This window comes from Hippoglossus stenolepis, chromosome 8 (assembly GCF_022539355.2).
Source record: "Hippoglossus stenolepis isolate QCI-W04-F060 chromosome 8, HSTE1.2, whole genome shotgun sequence".
In the NCBI taxonomy this organism is placed as follows: domain Eukaryota; kingdom Metazoa; phylum Chordata; class Actinopteri; order Pleuronectiformes; family Pleuronectidae; genus Hippoglossus; species Hippoglossus stenolepis.
In genome coordinates, this window is record NC_061490.1 from 21561256 (window position 1) to 21576514 (window position 15259).

At 43.1% G+C, this 15259-nt stretch overlaps 2 protein-coding genes across 7 annotated transcripts in view; both read right to left on the minus strand.

Annotated features, from left to right (window-relative positions):
• Window positions 1–15259, minus strand: part of LOC118113339 (B-cell receptor CD22) — a 1629935-nt gene that overhangs the window by 1241863 nt on the left and 372813 nt on the right. The gene's annotated exons all lie outside the window — the stretch shown is intronic.
• Window positions 8425–15238, minus strand: si:dkeyp-97a10.2. Of its 6 annotated transcripts, none has more exons than XM_035163086.1 (6): window positions 14943–15238; window positions 14393–14449; window positions 12542–12907; window positions 10453–10692; window positions 9050–9146; window positions 8425–8769 (listed from the first exon to the last, which is right to left on the minus strand). In XM_035163086.1, exons 2-6 carry the CDS (start codon window positions 14442–14444, stop codon window positions 8709–8711), a joined length of 816 nt encoding a protein of 271 aa, XP_035018977.1. In that variant the 5' UTR covers window positions 14445–14449; window positions 14943–15238; the 3' UTR covers window positions 8425–8708. The 6 variants fall into 6 exon arrangements, with proteins under 6 accessions (XP_035018977.1, XP_035018975.1, XP_035018980.1 ...); XM_035163084.1 differs by having other exon boundaries at window positions 14393–14452; XM_035163089.1 differs by having other exon boundaries at window positions 14897–15238.

A 15259-nucleotide genomic window follows, 5' to 3' on the forward strand; every position in this document is an offset into this window, starting at 1 on the left:
ATATTCTCTGAGGATTTGCTGATTTTCTCTTTTTACATTTGTGTTGAGTTTTGTTTTGTTCATAAACAAATAAAAATGTTGTATTGATAAAACAAGAGACAGACTGATCAATAACGGAAGAAAATTTGAAGATGTTATTTAGTGTGCAGCACTTTCATACTGGAATAAAACTAATTATGATTAAAATTCTTGCATTCACAGGAAAATTGCTCCAAATTGCTGTTGTCATGTGTTTTCTCATAACGCAACACGCAGCATAAAAAAACAGGAGATATGATGAGTGGTAAATAAGTGATGTTTACTTAATAAGTGAATTTATCAAATTTGTATTCAGTTGTAGTCTTTTAGAGTTTGGACACAATTATATTTTAATGCAAAACTGCCAAATGAATGCAGAGTCAGAAATAGTATGAAACATATTTCATTATATAATTAAAAGGTGGAATTAAAATGTAGGTCAGTCCCTGTCTTTCATCACAAATAGGACAAGTTTCATCTTATCAAACGTTCCAGTTGTATCTGAATTCATCCTGTTTTTTTATTTCTGTTGAAAGTGTTTCTGTAACAGAACAGGACGCAGGGAGCAGCAGCAGCAGCAGCTCAGTGAAATGAGAGAACAGTAACAAACAGAGATCACAGAGAGACGGCTGCTCTGTGAGAGAGCAGATGCTCTGCAGGGTGGGACTCGGCTCTGATTATGTTCACATCCTAACTGTCAGACACAGCTCAGCACTCAGCCGCACCCCACCGACAAAATGATGATGTTCATTTCTGCACATCATTTGAATAAAGCAGAGTCACACACTCGTTCCTCCGTGGGTCTAAATGCAGCTGCCACACTTCCTCCCACACTGATCACTCACTTTGACACAGAGGCACTGAGATAAACCCCACTGTTCGAATCTGAGTCAGTCCTGAACCGCATGAGGCTCAGAGACGTTTAAAGAGAGAGTCAACTCTAGACAGGAGTGTTCACAGGGAGTTTGGGGGCCCCAGGCAAAAGGAAGCCGGTTAGGGGGGAGGGCTACACTGAGCCATATCAAACCCAAGAAACACATTGTTCATGTCGTCAAAATTATCTTTTATTATCAAAATAAAAACGATGCAGACACATAAATAACAGCAATGTATTAAAAGTTTGAGTACAAACCTCCAGACACATAGAACATACACATTCAGAACATGGTAACTAGTCCAAGGCAACAACAATTCATTATGGTGAATCTCGGGGGGCCCCCCTATCGGCTCGGGGGTCCAAGAAAATGCCTGCTTTGCTGAATACCCTGGGACGAGGCATCACGGAGCCTCACAATATAGTTCCTTAGAGTTTTAATATGTGCATTAAAACATGTCCTTAATCCGGAACAACCTTTTTTTTTAATGGCTCTGATTGGACTGAAAATGTGGAGCTGTGTAATTTTCCAGCAGGTAAAGTAGCATTTCTGACCAATCAGTATATTTAAAAGTTAGATTTGTTCACAATAACTTGTAGCCTTCATAGTTACACACACAAGAAACATTAGACTCGGGGGTTGTGGTTAGTTAAAGCAGTGTGAACTAACACAAATCTCACATGCTAACATCTCTGGTTATATTTAATAAAAGTGAGAAAACATGATCTTGTAATACGAGTCGTAAAAATATGAGGAAAGTAAAAATCACGGTCGAGTGTTGTTGTTTTGAGACAAGAATTATTCAGTTTTTCATTCTAATGACTCAACGAGGCTTCACTCTGATGAATTATTTGACGAGTTTCTCTTTTAAAGTTCCTTCAGGCCGTGTCGTTGAGGATCTGTCACGTTCGTCTGAGATTCTTTCCCTCGCCACGTTGCACAAATTTGCAAAGTCAACTGTTGCGACGGCAAATTCAAGCTTCCGAACGCTTCATCATAATTAGCCAAGCAGCTACATAACCGGCTCTAATGAAAACAAACACGACCTACGGTATGTGTCGGCTTTAATCCAGGTCTTAATCACCGGTTTAATAAATGAGTTTACAAAGTAAGTGAACGCACAAACAGAGCTGCAGAGCTCAGGTGTCCCTCCTTCACAGGATCACAGGAAGGAACCAGAAAGTCAAACTCTTTCCCTCTTTTTGTCGTTTCATTAAAAAAGTTGACTTGGCTGAAAGAATGATTTTCCACATTTAACATGAAACACAACGATACACACGTGGTTTTATTGGCGTTCCTTTGCTCGCTTGCTCTCTTTTTATTATTTCTCCCCTTGTGCCTCCCGGCCTCGTCTCTGCAGGTTTCCTCTCGTTAGCTGACGATGATGAGCTGCATGTGAAACACCCTGACCTGCTGCTATAAGAGGAAGCGTGTGGGGAACACTCAAGCGTGTGTGTTTGTTTGTGTGTTTCATCATGTTGTCAGTTTAGTGTTGCAGGGTTCTGGATGCTTTTAGAGAAGAAGTGAACAACATCAAGTAGCTGATGTTGATACACTTGCTGTGGAAAGACTTAACGATAGAGGATCTTTAGCCTTGGAGGACGCTGTAAAAACTATAATTTCACACACTCATAGATATCAGTTCCCTAAATATGTCTGATTTTATATGTCATGAGTTGTTCCCTGAGAAATAAGTGAAAATATCACGAATCCCAACATATCTGGCAACGTTAAAGCTGCTGTTCGGACATCAACTCAGTAAACTGTCTGGAGAAGTTTATGAAGAACGCAACAGGAGATGTGGAAATTAGTGTTTTTCTTTGTTTACATTGGCCAGTCTCAAATTTCATCGCCTTACAAAGTTGACTTCTTCATCTGCAAGTATGTATGGCACCAGTTTTTTATCCTGAGATATTTGTATTCTTCCAGTTTCTTGTCAATTAACATGTCCCCTCACTTGCAAATGCACCATCTGTATCCTCACATGGGCTCACTTGGAAATTTCCCAGACATTTCCAGGAAAGGTTCCTGAAAATTTCCATAGCATCTGACTCTGAGATTTGTGCTCTCACCCTCCGGAAGATCTCAGTGCATGTCTGAAAGCAGCTTTCAACAAAGTGAGAGAAAATCCACTGGGTTCTTCCTTCGCCTACACCTCCACCAAGTTTCATGAAAATCAGTCCAGTAGTTTTTGTGTAATCCTGTCGACAGTCACACACACAAACAGCAACGAAAACCTCCCTGGAACATAACAAAATGTTATGTTTGTGTTTTGTGTGAAATGATAGTTGTGTTGAATAAGTGTTAAATGTCAGCATGGACAGCAAACACATCACCTGATTCCCAGGTTGAGGAAAAAACAGCGACAGATTGTGGCTTCACAGACAAATCACATCTGAGAAATTGTTGGCACGAGGTATTTTTAGAACAAATCACAAGATCACAGAGAATACAAGTCTCTCTCTCTCTCACACACACACACACACACACACACACACACACACACACACACACACACACACACACACACACACACACTCACACACAGCGTTAATTAAAACAGCAGAACCTTGAAGTCCCTCAGAGAAACGAGTGTCTCTAACTTTAATTTGTTTCATCCCAGGAGATAAGTAAACACTCCCTCGTTCAGAGCCGGCATAAAAAACCCTTCAAAGCTCACCTACCCTGTGATCCAGAGCCATTATTGTTCACATTGAAATGAGGATTTAAATTACACAACGTGTGGCTTGTCTTTATCCTGTTTTACTTTTCTCTTCTACCCCTCATCGCCATGGATTTAACTTCCCCCGGCAGTTCCACCACTCAACCAGGGGTGGGAGCAGTTTACTAAGAAAACAGGAGAGTTTGGTCTGGTGCAGAACGGATGAGACGCTCTGTCAGGATCAGGATTCACACACAATAAGAACAGGGAGGATGTTGAGTTCATGTTTTTGGAGGAGAGGTCACAGAGGCATCTTACTGACGTCGAGACGAGGGCAGGGCTGAAAATAAAAAAGTCTAATAAAGATTTAAAAAAGACGCGTGGGTCATATAGATGGAGACTTTAGAACAAAAGTACTTTTTTTTGTTTCATCGCTGGACGTCTATATTTCAGTTTGTATCTTTTTAAATGTGACGTTTTCATTTCACTCGACCGCTGCTTCTGTCAGGAGAGAGAGGATGACACGCAGGGAAACGACTCGACTCGTCGCTATCTGCTCTGACAAATCACCTGGAAACACAGAGAATCATCACAGACCTCAACCTGCAAGTTTATTTGAGTAAAATACCCCCCCCCTCTGATTAGTTTGATATTGACACGGTTACTTGTATGTAATGTGAAACCTGTAGTGAAAATAAATAGCACTGCATTGAAACAAGAGGAAAGAGCCGGACCCTGTCCAGAGGTACAGAAATCCCCAAATCCTACTATTGACTCGCAGGTTGTGAATAATGGCGAAACTGAAAAGGTAAAAATGATAAAAATTTGTCTCCTGGCTCTAGATTCATATTTATCATCCATTCAATAGAGTGGTATGACCTTTTCCAACTTTTTCCAAATGAAGTTCACAGAACACTAGACGGGCACACGGCCAAGGCTAACGCTCTCTGGCACTGGTATAGAAAGTGGAAAAAGACAAGTCGTGTATCTGCCTGTTTATCTCGACCCGCCCCAGATGTATATTGTGTTCTGATATATAACGAGGACACAGTCTGAAGCCAAGTCACATGCCTGGAAACCACAGTCATTATCTATATCTAAACAGACCACGTCCTGGTGACCCCACCGCTGTTAATTACTGCGATGCTTCTTTCATTAATACCAAAAAATCAACATTTACTCGCCATTCTTACCCTCAAATGTCACGCAACTCAGTCTGTGAGTATAAATATCTGGACATGTTTTTTCCTCTAATCACCAGACCACCCGCTCTCCTCCTTTTGTTCGCCCTGCACTGCCCTCTCTCTCTCTCTCTCTCTCTCTATCTGTAATCATGAATACGTATAGTTCTGGCAAGGAAACGGTGCCTTGATAAGAGCAACATGTCTGGAATGCACAGGGAGACGTTGAATAATCTGGGGTCAACTGAGGGAAGACCGGCTGCTGGTGGTTCTCATGCACGAGCCGTGGATCAGTGCACTGCTCTTGACTCGAGAGAGAGAGAGAGAGAGAGAGAGAGAGAGAGAGAGAGAGAGAGAGAGAGAGAGAGAGAGAGAGAGAGAGAGAGAGAGAGAGAGAGAGAGAGAGAGAGAGAGAGAGAGAGCAATACTATGCACAGCACAAACAAGAGTGTGTGTGTGTCTGTGTGTGTGTGTTTGTTTGTGTGCGTGCCCCTGACTGCAGGGATGGTGATAAGATAATATTGAGCTGTCAGGGATCAGCAGACAGTCTCTTCTGTTTATGGGCTGAGTGAATGATGATGGACCATTTGAACAATTTGTCGTCCTCAGCCATTATTCACCGACGCTCCTGAGTCGATGCAGCTGTAATGAATTTAATTATTTACAGATCATTTCGATGATTTTTGGAAGAAAAAAATAATAATCAAGGGTCCATGCCGCTTGTTTCTTTTATCTAATACTGACAACACGTAATCATTTAAAGGAAACGTATTATGTTATTTCACTTAGTCTTTCCTCTATGGACTGTTTGTATAGATTTCTTTGTGTTTATAGAATTTCTGTAAAGTTAAAAAGTGACGTCATGATGCGAGACCAGTGGCCGTGATTTCCCAAGCATGCCGGAAGCGGTTGACCAATCGCAACAGAGTGTTCCAGCTGGCCAATCAGAGCAGACTGGGCCTTAAAGAGACAGGAGCTAAAACCAGAGGCTGAAGAGAGGAGCTGCAGCAATGGACATTATGAGGAAAGCGATGTAGTTTTGAACATTAGAGCATTAAAACCTTTTCAATGCAAGTTAAAATTATGAACCTGAATATGAGCAGAATATTCTCCATTAAACCAATGATAGCAGCGTGGCTAATGGCCTTCCCTGAAATGTGGAGCTTACATTCGTCGTACCCTGTGGCGGTTAAATTAAAATACTTGATATATTGATCCCCTCCCTTTTTCTGTAGCGTCACCATCAGGTCAAAACTTCAATTTGGCTCATACTTTGATTCATGACTTGCGAGTTAGAGCCCGGCCACACATCGGCTAATGTGACGCAAATATCACGGGGCAAACTCTGCCAAAGTTGAACTCCACGCGAAGCCACGCTGTGATTTGCCTCGCCACAGGAAGCACTTTTTTTCCCCTCCTCCTCGCTCTAATGTACGCTACTGAAACATTTGTGTATGTGTGACCGGGCCTTTATATTCACGCCCTGTGATACGCTGCCATAATGTCCAGTGTGTGCACCCCACCTCTCGTCCAGTGTCAGCTGAGACTGGCTGCAGCCCCCCCCCATGACAAGCAGTATAGATAATGGAAGTCTGTAAAGATCAGCCTCAGATATACTTCCTAAAAAGTTGAGCTACATGATGCTTTGGGTTAATAAACAACGAATTAGCCCTTGTTCGTTATTTGTTTTGGCCCTTTTGACAGTAAAAATGTACAAATATCGCTTGCTGTATATTTTTCAGGATAAATGTCCTCCGGCCTCTTTAATAGGAGCTGCAGGACTTATTTATTATACAGGTCCAGGTACAGAGGAGCAGGCTGAGCTCCACTTGATGGATTTGCCTCGGCTGCACCTCCATCTCCTCTGCCGTCTGACGGGAGGTGCATGAATGCCAGGGAGCACCGGGTACACCAACCGTACAATGAGAGTTCTGGTAATGGCTCTGTGACACAAGGGGGATTTTCTTTGGCAGAAATCTTGGTAAGAAAGCAGTTTGAGGAATGTCCTGCCCTCGCTTTACGTTCCTACTGTCAAAAGTGCTCTCGAGAGGGATAATCGGAACCCAGTGACGCATGCTTTGTATACTTCCTGCGTTTTTGACATATTGGTTTCATATAGGACGGGTGCATTTAGAGGGCAGGCACACAGCAACTCTCAGCATCAATGTGGCTTCAGTGAGTGATCAGTATTCTACTCTCACACCAGTTTTCATTCCATTTTCATAATATTTCATCATTGTCTTTTCCATCTCAGAGTACAGCCTCTGGGAACTTTAAGCCGTACCTACCATTCTTGTATCCGCATTAAGGGCTGGTAATATTGAGGACTTTTGTAGCTGTGAATAAAGCGACTTTTCTTTTAATACATCTCGAGAATATTGGCATAGAAAGCAAAAGGGAAAAAATGGATCTTTGGCTAAATCTCCCAGAGGCACGCCCAAACTTTCACAGCAGATGTTCAATGTCTTTTCCTCCAGCACCTGATATGACTTGTCCTCCACTTGACCTCTGGTTCCGTTTCCTCCCACGTGATCCAACGTGGCCCCGCGGAGCTCAGCCGTGTCAGTGCTGAGGGGTAAATGGGTTCATTTCTCACCGTGAACATCACCAGAACATCTGGATGGACACAGAACACTTTAAACGAAGAGGGAAAAAAACCATCTACTTTAAATTTAAAATCCCGGGAGATACATTAACCCTAAAAATAAAAGTTTAATGGATGAGATGATAGCTCCTGAAAAGTGAAGCCAAAGCATATGATTTGCCCTCAGGTGGCCGGCTGTGGTATAGGTGATAACCCCAGCCTCCTCCATGTTAGTTGATGGGACATAGGCCAAACTAAAAAGTCGAAATACACGTCACATAAATGTTTCGTAAAAATGATCAGTTCCTAGCACACCAAGTGTTTATTGTGTTGATAAGTTTCTCAGTAAGATGCACGATTGGTCGAGTGTACGTATCGGTGAGACCTGACACCGCAGCTCCACGCAACGATCACCACTGCTCAGGCTCCGGCTCCAAATTGGCAAAAGATGGCAGCCTTCGTATCTAAGGTATTTTGGTTTCATTTCTGTATATTGGGAGGAAGTGGCGATGGATCGTCCATCTTTATATACAGACTATGATAAAGCCCAATTCAAGCATCGACAAAATCAGTGACAGAACGATGAGCAATGAAGAGATACAGTAAATCAGAGATTCTACTGGAAGCTGCATTTTATTTGTATCAGCTCATTATTTCTGGTGTTTTCTTGTGCAATGAAACATATATATTTTGTTATGTTTTTTCATTCTCTTGCCGTCTAATGGGGACAATTCTTGTCTTTATCTGACCTTGATCATTTCAAACTTTGATTCCAAAACATAAACACGTATTTACTGCAACCTTTTTTAATGACACATTTTTTCTGCAAACACTCTGAGGTCACATCTACACTAGAAAACATCTCGCTGTGGCAGAATGTGACTCAATAACCAATTTATTTTTCCCTTCTGAAGAATTCATGTACTGCACATCATTCTAACGGCTGGTCCAATGTCAAAAATGGTGTCATGGTCTGCAGCTAGTTCCCTTCAGGCCACCTGAACTTCACATGGCTGTTATTGAAATTCTGTGCATTGGGCAATCGTGGAAACAAGTCTTATTATTTTCAGATATATTCCAGTGAATCATTGATTAAAGCTTCGCTCACATATTGAAAAGAGGTTTTATTATGAAGGCAATACAGTACATTTTAAATACAAAGGATAGACGATACAAAATGATCAGTGCTTTCAGTATTAAAATACAGTGTCAGATACAGCCCAGCAGGAGGAAGTGTAGCGACGCTGCTGGCACGTCGAGCCGAATGTCCAGTTTTAGATATTTATTTAGTATCTTTATCTTCCAGTGAGCAGTTCACTCTTCACATTGTTCCACCGCCGTGTGAGGTCATACCGCTCCCAGGACAGGAAATGAGGCTCTTTTTTCTCTCAGATGGTTTCTTCCAAACGCTCATGCAGGCTGTCTCCTCGGTTGTTGTGCCGGCGTCTCCTGAAACGAAACCGAGTGAAATCTCAGATCACACAGCGGTGACAAAGCGTTCAGTGGACATGCTTGTTGTGTTGTCAGCAGACGCGGCCTGTGTGCCACACGGATCATGTGGGAGGACTCTGGCTGTGCAGCATCTAGTTTGCATTATGCACACTCACTTGTTTTTTAAATGCAGCTGCTACAAGACTCTTATCTTCCCTCAGTGTTTGGCTTTAAGATCAGAGCGTAGCCTGAAATGAGATTTGTGTCTGTGCCTGTCGCTATATGTGCATTACTGTACCGCCACAGCAGAAGTGCCAGCGCTCCTCCGAACAGCAGCAGGAGAACAAGACACACGACAACCGCCGTCATCCCTCTGCCTTCCGTCTCGCAAGGTGCTGTCGAGTGGAAAGAAGATGATGAGATGTATGTAAAAGGCCTGAGAGGTCCACTGCAACAAGTCTGCCACTGAACAGACTGGAGCTAACAGGAGGCATCCTGAAACACCCAGACTGTCTTTGGATCATCACGCCTCTTGGCAGATAGGAATTGCATTAGCCTCGCCTCTTTAGCAGCAGTAGCGGCAGTGTGGCGGTCGTGATTTATTGATCGCACTGAGGAAAATCCTTTATCACTGAAAACCCCACCACTGATACAAGACTCAGAGCAGAGAGCAATCAGGACACGGATCAGACACGGAGCAACATTATCATTCATTGGGAGTTGTGCGTCTGCAACCTGGTGAACGTGAGTCCAATGTTCAGTCATCTCCTGAGGGAAATGTCTGCCTCAGTGTGGCTGCAGAACTCTTCACTAATTCACCAGCTTGGCTTTGACTTGGTCTATCTACTGACTGGAGACGGGCAGACAGATACAGTCGGTTCTCAGAGCTTCTCGCTGGAAAAAAAAACATGTGTCTGGAAGTTGCATCGATGAGAGTGAACCGAAACAAGGAGCTGAAAGATGCTAAAACACCCACTTCCCAGATTGCACAGGGATGTGGGCCACTTCTGGTTTTATTGTGGCCCGGACAAAATGGATGAGTGGCCCAGACATTCCAAAACAAATGTGGGCCTTTTCTGGCAAACCTTTGGTTGACAGGTGGCCGACTTGTAGCCCAGATCTGGCAAACAGGACCGGATGTGGGCCAAAGCAATTTTGCCATGTGTGTTGACTATAGGTGACTTCTTTAACTTTACAATAATCTTTTTTTCTAATGTTAATATTACTTTTTATAGCTTTAGGCTCTGCAAACTGTACAGTTCATATATTTCTAAGAACAATATTTCTACTTCTATAAAGAGGGACGGACAAACGATATCACACACAGTACATAAAGATGGACGACACGTCTCCACTTACTCCCACTGCCCACAAATTAAGCTGAAATATCTCGGATACGAACATCGCCATCTTTGCAGCCACAGTCTGAACAGTGCTGATACACTCGCTTGACCGATAGCAAGTCATTCTCAGCTGTTAATTATGACGATTCACTTCCTTTTTGTAGCATCAAATATGTATAAATATGTATTTGTACTTTGACTGTTTTGTTTGGACCAAGTCCCATCCACTAACAAAAAGGAGGCGAGATTTATGAGCGATACTGCAGTCAGCCACCAGGGGGCGATTAAGGCACTGGCTTCACTTTTTATGGAGCTGTTGTCATCCATCTTTATGTACAGTCTATTTTTAGGCACTTACCTGCAGTGTAGGTGGCAGAACTGTAGCCCATCTTGTTGCTAACCAAACAGGTGAAGTGGCCACAAATGGGGGTCATGGTCACCGACAACATCGACCCATCTCCGGAGACTTTTCCGACTGTCGTGCTGATGGCGACTCTCTCGTGGAGCCAGCTGAAGTGCGGGTCCGTCCCCCAGGCCTCGCCGCACACCAGCGAGGAGTGAGTCACGTTGATGCTGACCGAGACGTGGTGCACGGGCTCTGGAAAAGACAAGTAGATAAAGATAAGTATGGAAACAGGTGGAGGTATTAATCTACGGTTGGACAGAAACAATGGGACGCGTGAGGTGTTTGGCTGTGGGCACCAGCCGACACCAAAGAATCATGAGAGACATTTAAAGCTGTCAGGAGAAACTGGCTCCGTTTCAGAGAGCGTAATGAGAGCGGAGAGTGAGGCAATAATGTCGGGGATCGGGATGATAGAAAACCCTGGAAGCTGAGAGAGCAGATGTGGAGAAGAGTGGAGCTGATGAATTTAAACCGTTTGTGCAGACAGAACGAGAGCGAGAGCAAAGACGCTTTGACGGGAAAAACCAGAAGGGGCGAAATAATCTCCGAGCACGGAGTCGGAGAGAGAAACCCACAAAGCAAGTCCTGAAGGCAAATTTAATTTCAAGTGTTTCATTATTGAAATGAGACATCTGCCAGCGGAGAGAAACGATGCCCGCTGGTGTGAAATTAAAGCACATTCATAATACCATTGATAATTGTTAATTTAACTCCAGGTCAGCTGATGAGTATTTGAAATATCTTTTCATATCATTACTCTGAGATGTAAAACGTGTATATAAGACTAAATCTGTATATAAACGTTGCGGAAAAACAGTATTTACATTCATAAACCCTTTTCTCGGCTGCTGCCCCAACATCCACTGACCTCTGACCTTCAGACGTCCTCTTTACCAGATCAGATCGTGGAGGAGAGAATTCTCTAACAGCCCTAAAAACTGATTAATTCTTATCTTGGCAATTAATCAAGTGTTTTTCATAGATTTAATGTCTGAAAATAAAAAAACAACAACCCTGATTTGACGGTGCCCATGTTGCTGTTTTTCAAGTGCTTTATTTTGTCTGAGAAACTGCTTGAAAAATATAAAAACCCAAAGGGATTTGGAAAGGATTTCCATTTGCAAGGTCAAAATGCCTGTTAAAACCTCGGCTGTGAAGTGAACATGAACAAAAAAAAAGGTCCTTACAGAACTTGAAGAAAATGTAAATGTGAACATCTACAATTCCATTACAACTGGGAAAAGTCCGAGGCTCCGAGAGAGAAATGCCGACGATTTCATTTCCATTCCTCTGGGAAAGTTCAGTAGTTTCTGTGAAATCCCTGTGAAAACCCTTCGATTCAAAGCCTGCCTCACAGCCCGCTGACTTTAGCACGAATCTGAATTTAAACCTGAGCTGTTTGAAAGAGGGAAAAGAATCTTCCCCTTTAAAACAGATGGTGTTATAAAAGCTCCAAAGTATTAAATTAACTTTGAGGGGAGATTAGTTTGGTCCAAAGGAAATTTTGAAATGATCAGAGAAAAGAAATTAATCCTCAACATGGAAAAACCCAAATTCTTCAAATGAGCAGGGACAGGAAGTAAAAGTAAGATCTGTTGTAATGAACCCTGCTTGTAAAAATGACTGTTGGCAACACTTAATATCCAAAGGAGACATATTCAGGTTTAAAATTTTAAAATGGGTTATTACTTGAAAATTTTACAAGCTCTAATATTCAGAAAACTCATTTCTTTCCTCAAACTGTCCTTTGCTGCAGCTCCTCTTTTCAGCCCCTGCCTGAAACGCTTGACTGAAGCCCAGTCTGCTCTGATTGGCCAGATGGACACACTCTGTTGTTATTGGTCAACCGCTTCCAGTGTGTGTAGGAAGTGTCAGGCAGAGTTATAGCTTCAGGAGCATTATGCAAATACGATATCACCCTTTACCTCTGAATTTGAGCTTTTTAGCCCTGCAGACCTTTAGAGAATATAGAAACACACAAGAAACTAAAACAGCATCTTAAGCCTCCTTTGAAAATCCCTTCCCATGCATCATACTGTACCATATTCCCTGACGATGCAGTGAGCGGTGGTCTTGGCCCCCCTGTGATCCGTCACAGTCACAGCGTACACGCCGCTGTCCTCTTTGCTGTATCCATTAATCTGAAGTGTCGTCCCCTGCTGCTCCACGTTCACACGGACGTTTGGCCTCATATCAGAGCACTTGGAGCTATCGCCAGGGCATGTGGCCAGTGTCTCTGTCGTGGGAGCAATTCCAGTTTCGGCCTGACGTTCCCAGGTTACCAAGGAGACCTTTTCCAGGGGCCCCGACTGGATGCTGGCTTTCAGAACCAGACTTGAGCTGGGGATGACGTGCAGCGGCTCCTCGTTGAGGATGTGCACCGACACACACTGGCGCCCGCATGGCACTGAGGACAGAGAGTGGACGGTTTGTTATTTCATGCTCATCAGCGTCTGGTGCATGTTTTCTCTTCATGACCTTAAGTCTTTCATATTCATCAGCTCTGACCTTTGGGCTCCTGGAGGTTTTGCCTTATTTGGGCAGAGCTGGAAGCTAATAAAACAAACAGCAGCATAATAATTCATCTCTGTCCTCGTGTGCTTTATGAATATGTATGGCTGCTTTCTGTCAGACAGTGTGAAGCCATGATTTATAGAGCACGACCGCCATGCCTAATGTGATATCCATCAAACCACGTCAATATCCTAAAATCACAGTCAGAGCTGCAGTGAAGCCTGTGTGCGTTCGCTCCAAGGAGGATTAATCAAGTGTCTTAACCTGATCGGCAAAGCATGAAGGAGATGTGAACAGTGTGGACATCAACCAAACACAAGTTTTGCAATCGCTCTTTTCAGGCTGCAACATTTTTGTGTTGTCAATAAAGCATGAACTCATATTTACATGCAGGTTTTGTTAGATGTGATTATCACTGCTGCTTATAAACACTATTTATAAAGATCCCTTACTGGCAAAGTGTCAACCCATTGTTGTCCGGCGCCCTCTTGTATTTTTGAAACCAGAAGTTACCATATTTGGAGAAGCAGGGGGTGGAGCCTGACTGAAAGCTCGACAACCTACAACTGTAACCTCTGCACCCATTGGACGCTACTAGCTGTCAATCTCACGGTAACCACGCCCAAGTCGTCTATTTGACTCCCAATGGGGCTGTAATATACAAAATGAACATCCTGCTGTAGAAGACAAACATGTTTACTGACGTTATTAATTCATTAAGTGACGAGCAGAGACATTTTCTCATTGACGTTACAACGTGAACAGTATCATCCCCGCCCATATCCTATGTGACCTACTTTTTGCCGAAGCAAAATGATGACAAATAAACTATATCCCAAAATATAAATCATTATATCATTACCAAAAGAAATCTGAACAACTGATCATATCTATGCTTGTTGTGTTAGTGACTCGTTTATTATAACCACGATGATGAAGGTTGAGTTTGTCTCCCTCTAAGCTCCTGTGGGTTTATTTTCTGTTGGATGACCTTTTGGCAGACGAAGTTAAACAAATCGATCAGTATCTTCCAGAAGTTTCAGTATAAAAGCCCCTGCAGTGTTTGTCCAGTGCGGACAGTGTTTCCTTGTTGAGCTGCAGTGGAAGGACACTGACACAAAGAAGGACGTTTTCTACTAAAAGGTTGAAACTTAAGAAGACATCTCCCTCATTTGTCTAACTGACGGCTGCACCCCTCCGTTATCCTCCGGTAAACTTAAGACTTCATGTACAAAAAGACAACTGTGGGCTTTAGTAGAAGCACAGGAGGAAAGATTACACACAAGCAAAACCTTCTTCAGTATTCACAGTTTGTTGTGAGAGCGTTTTTATTTCTTAGTTCATTATTAGGAAGGTGCCGAGAACAAAAAAGCCTTACTCAAGAGAAGCAGCAGGGCGACTCTCCAGCTCGGGAAACGCCGCAGATCCATAACACCTGCTGATGCAGAGACAGAACACAGGGTGGAATTTGTCCATGACCTCAGCAACAGCACAACACTTCCTTTTGTTCTCATGCAGCAGGGGTGCCACCGCAGCGAGGAAGATAACCACCCCCTCCAAAGAAAAAGTGAAATTAAAATGAAAAAATAAAAACATAAATCAAAGCTGCACGTCCCGTTATTAAAAAATGAAATGCAAATGGTTGGGCTATTCTTTTTTTCTCCCCCCCTTAATTTACTTGTGAAGTAGCCAAAGATACCGGCATGGGAGGAAGAGAAGTTGGAACAAAATGAGGACGGTGCTGCTGCCAAAACAAGAAAAAACAAACTGAAGCCCTTCAAGCAAAGTAAGAAAACACACACGGAGAGGAAACACTGATGAGCTGTGCAGGAGCACAACCTGCATGCATTAACTGCAGCCTGGAATTCACCTTGCTGTTTACCTTGAAGTTATCCACACTGAAATCCCCTCGAGTGGGATTCACCTACCTTCTTTCCAAAAGGCGAGACAAACAATAACAGAGCTGCTCAGGTCTGTGTTCACTCTCTCTCTCTGTCTCTCTGAGGTTAAGGTGCAGTTCACTCAGTGAGTAGATTTCTTTTATGGCCGGAATAAAACTATGGCTTCAAAGCATTTGCCATTGCATTGGGAGGAGCGACCGAGGTAAAGGCAGCAGCTCCAGATCTGCAAACACAATCAAACGGGAGGAAAAAGGGCTAAAAATGTTTTCTTCCTCCTCCACTTCACCTCCTCTGGCCTTTTTCTCCCCTCCTCCTGTGCTTGTCAGGTCTGGTCAGTGAGTCAC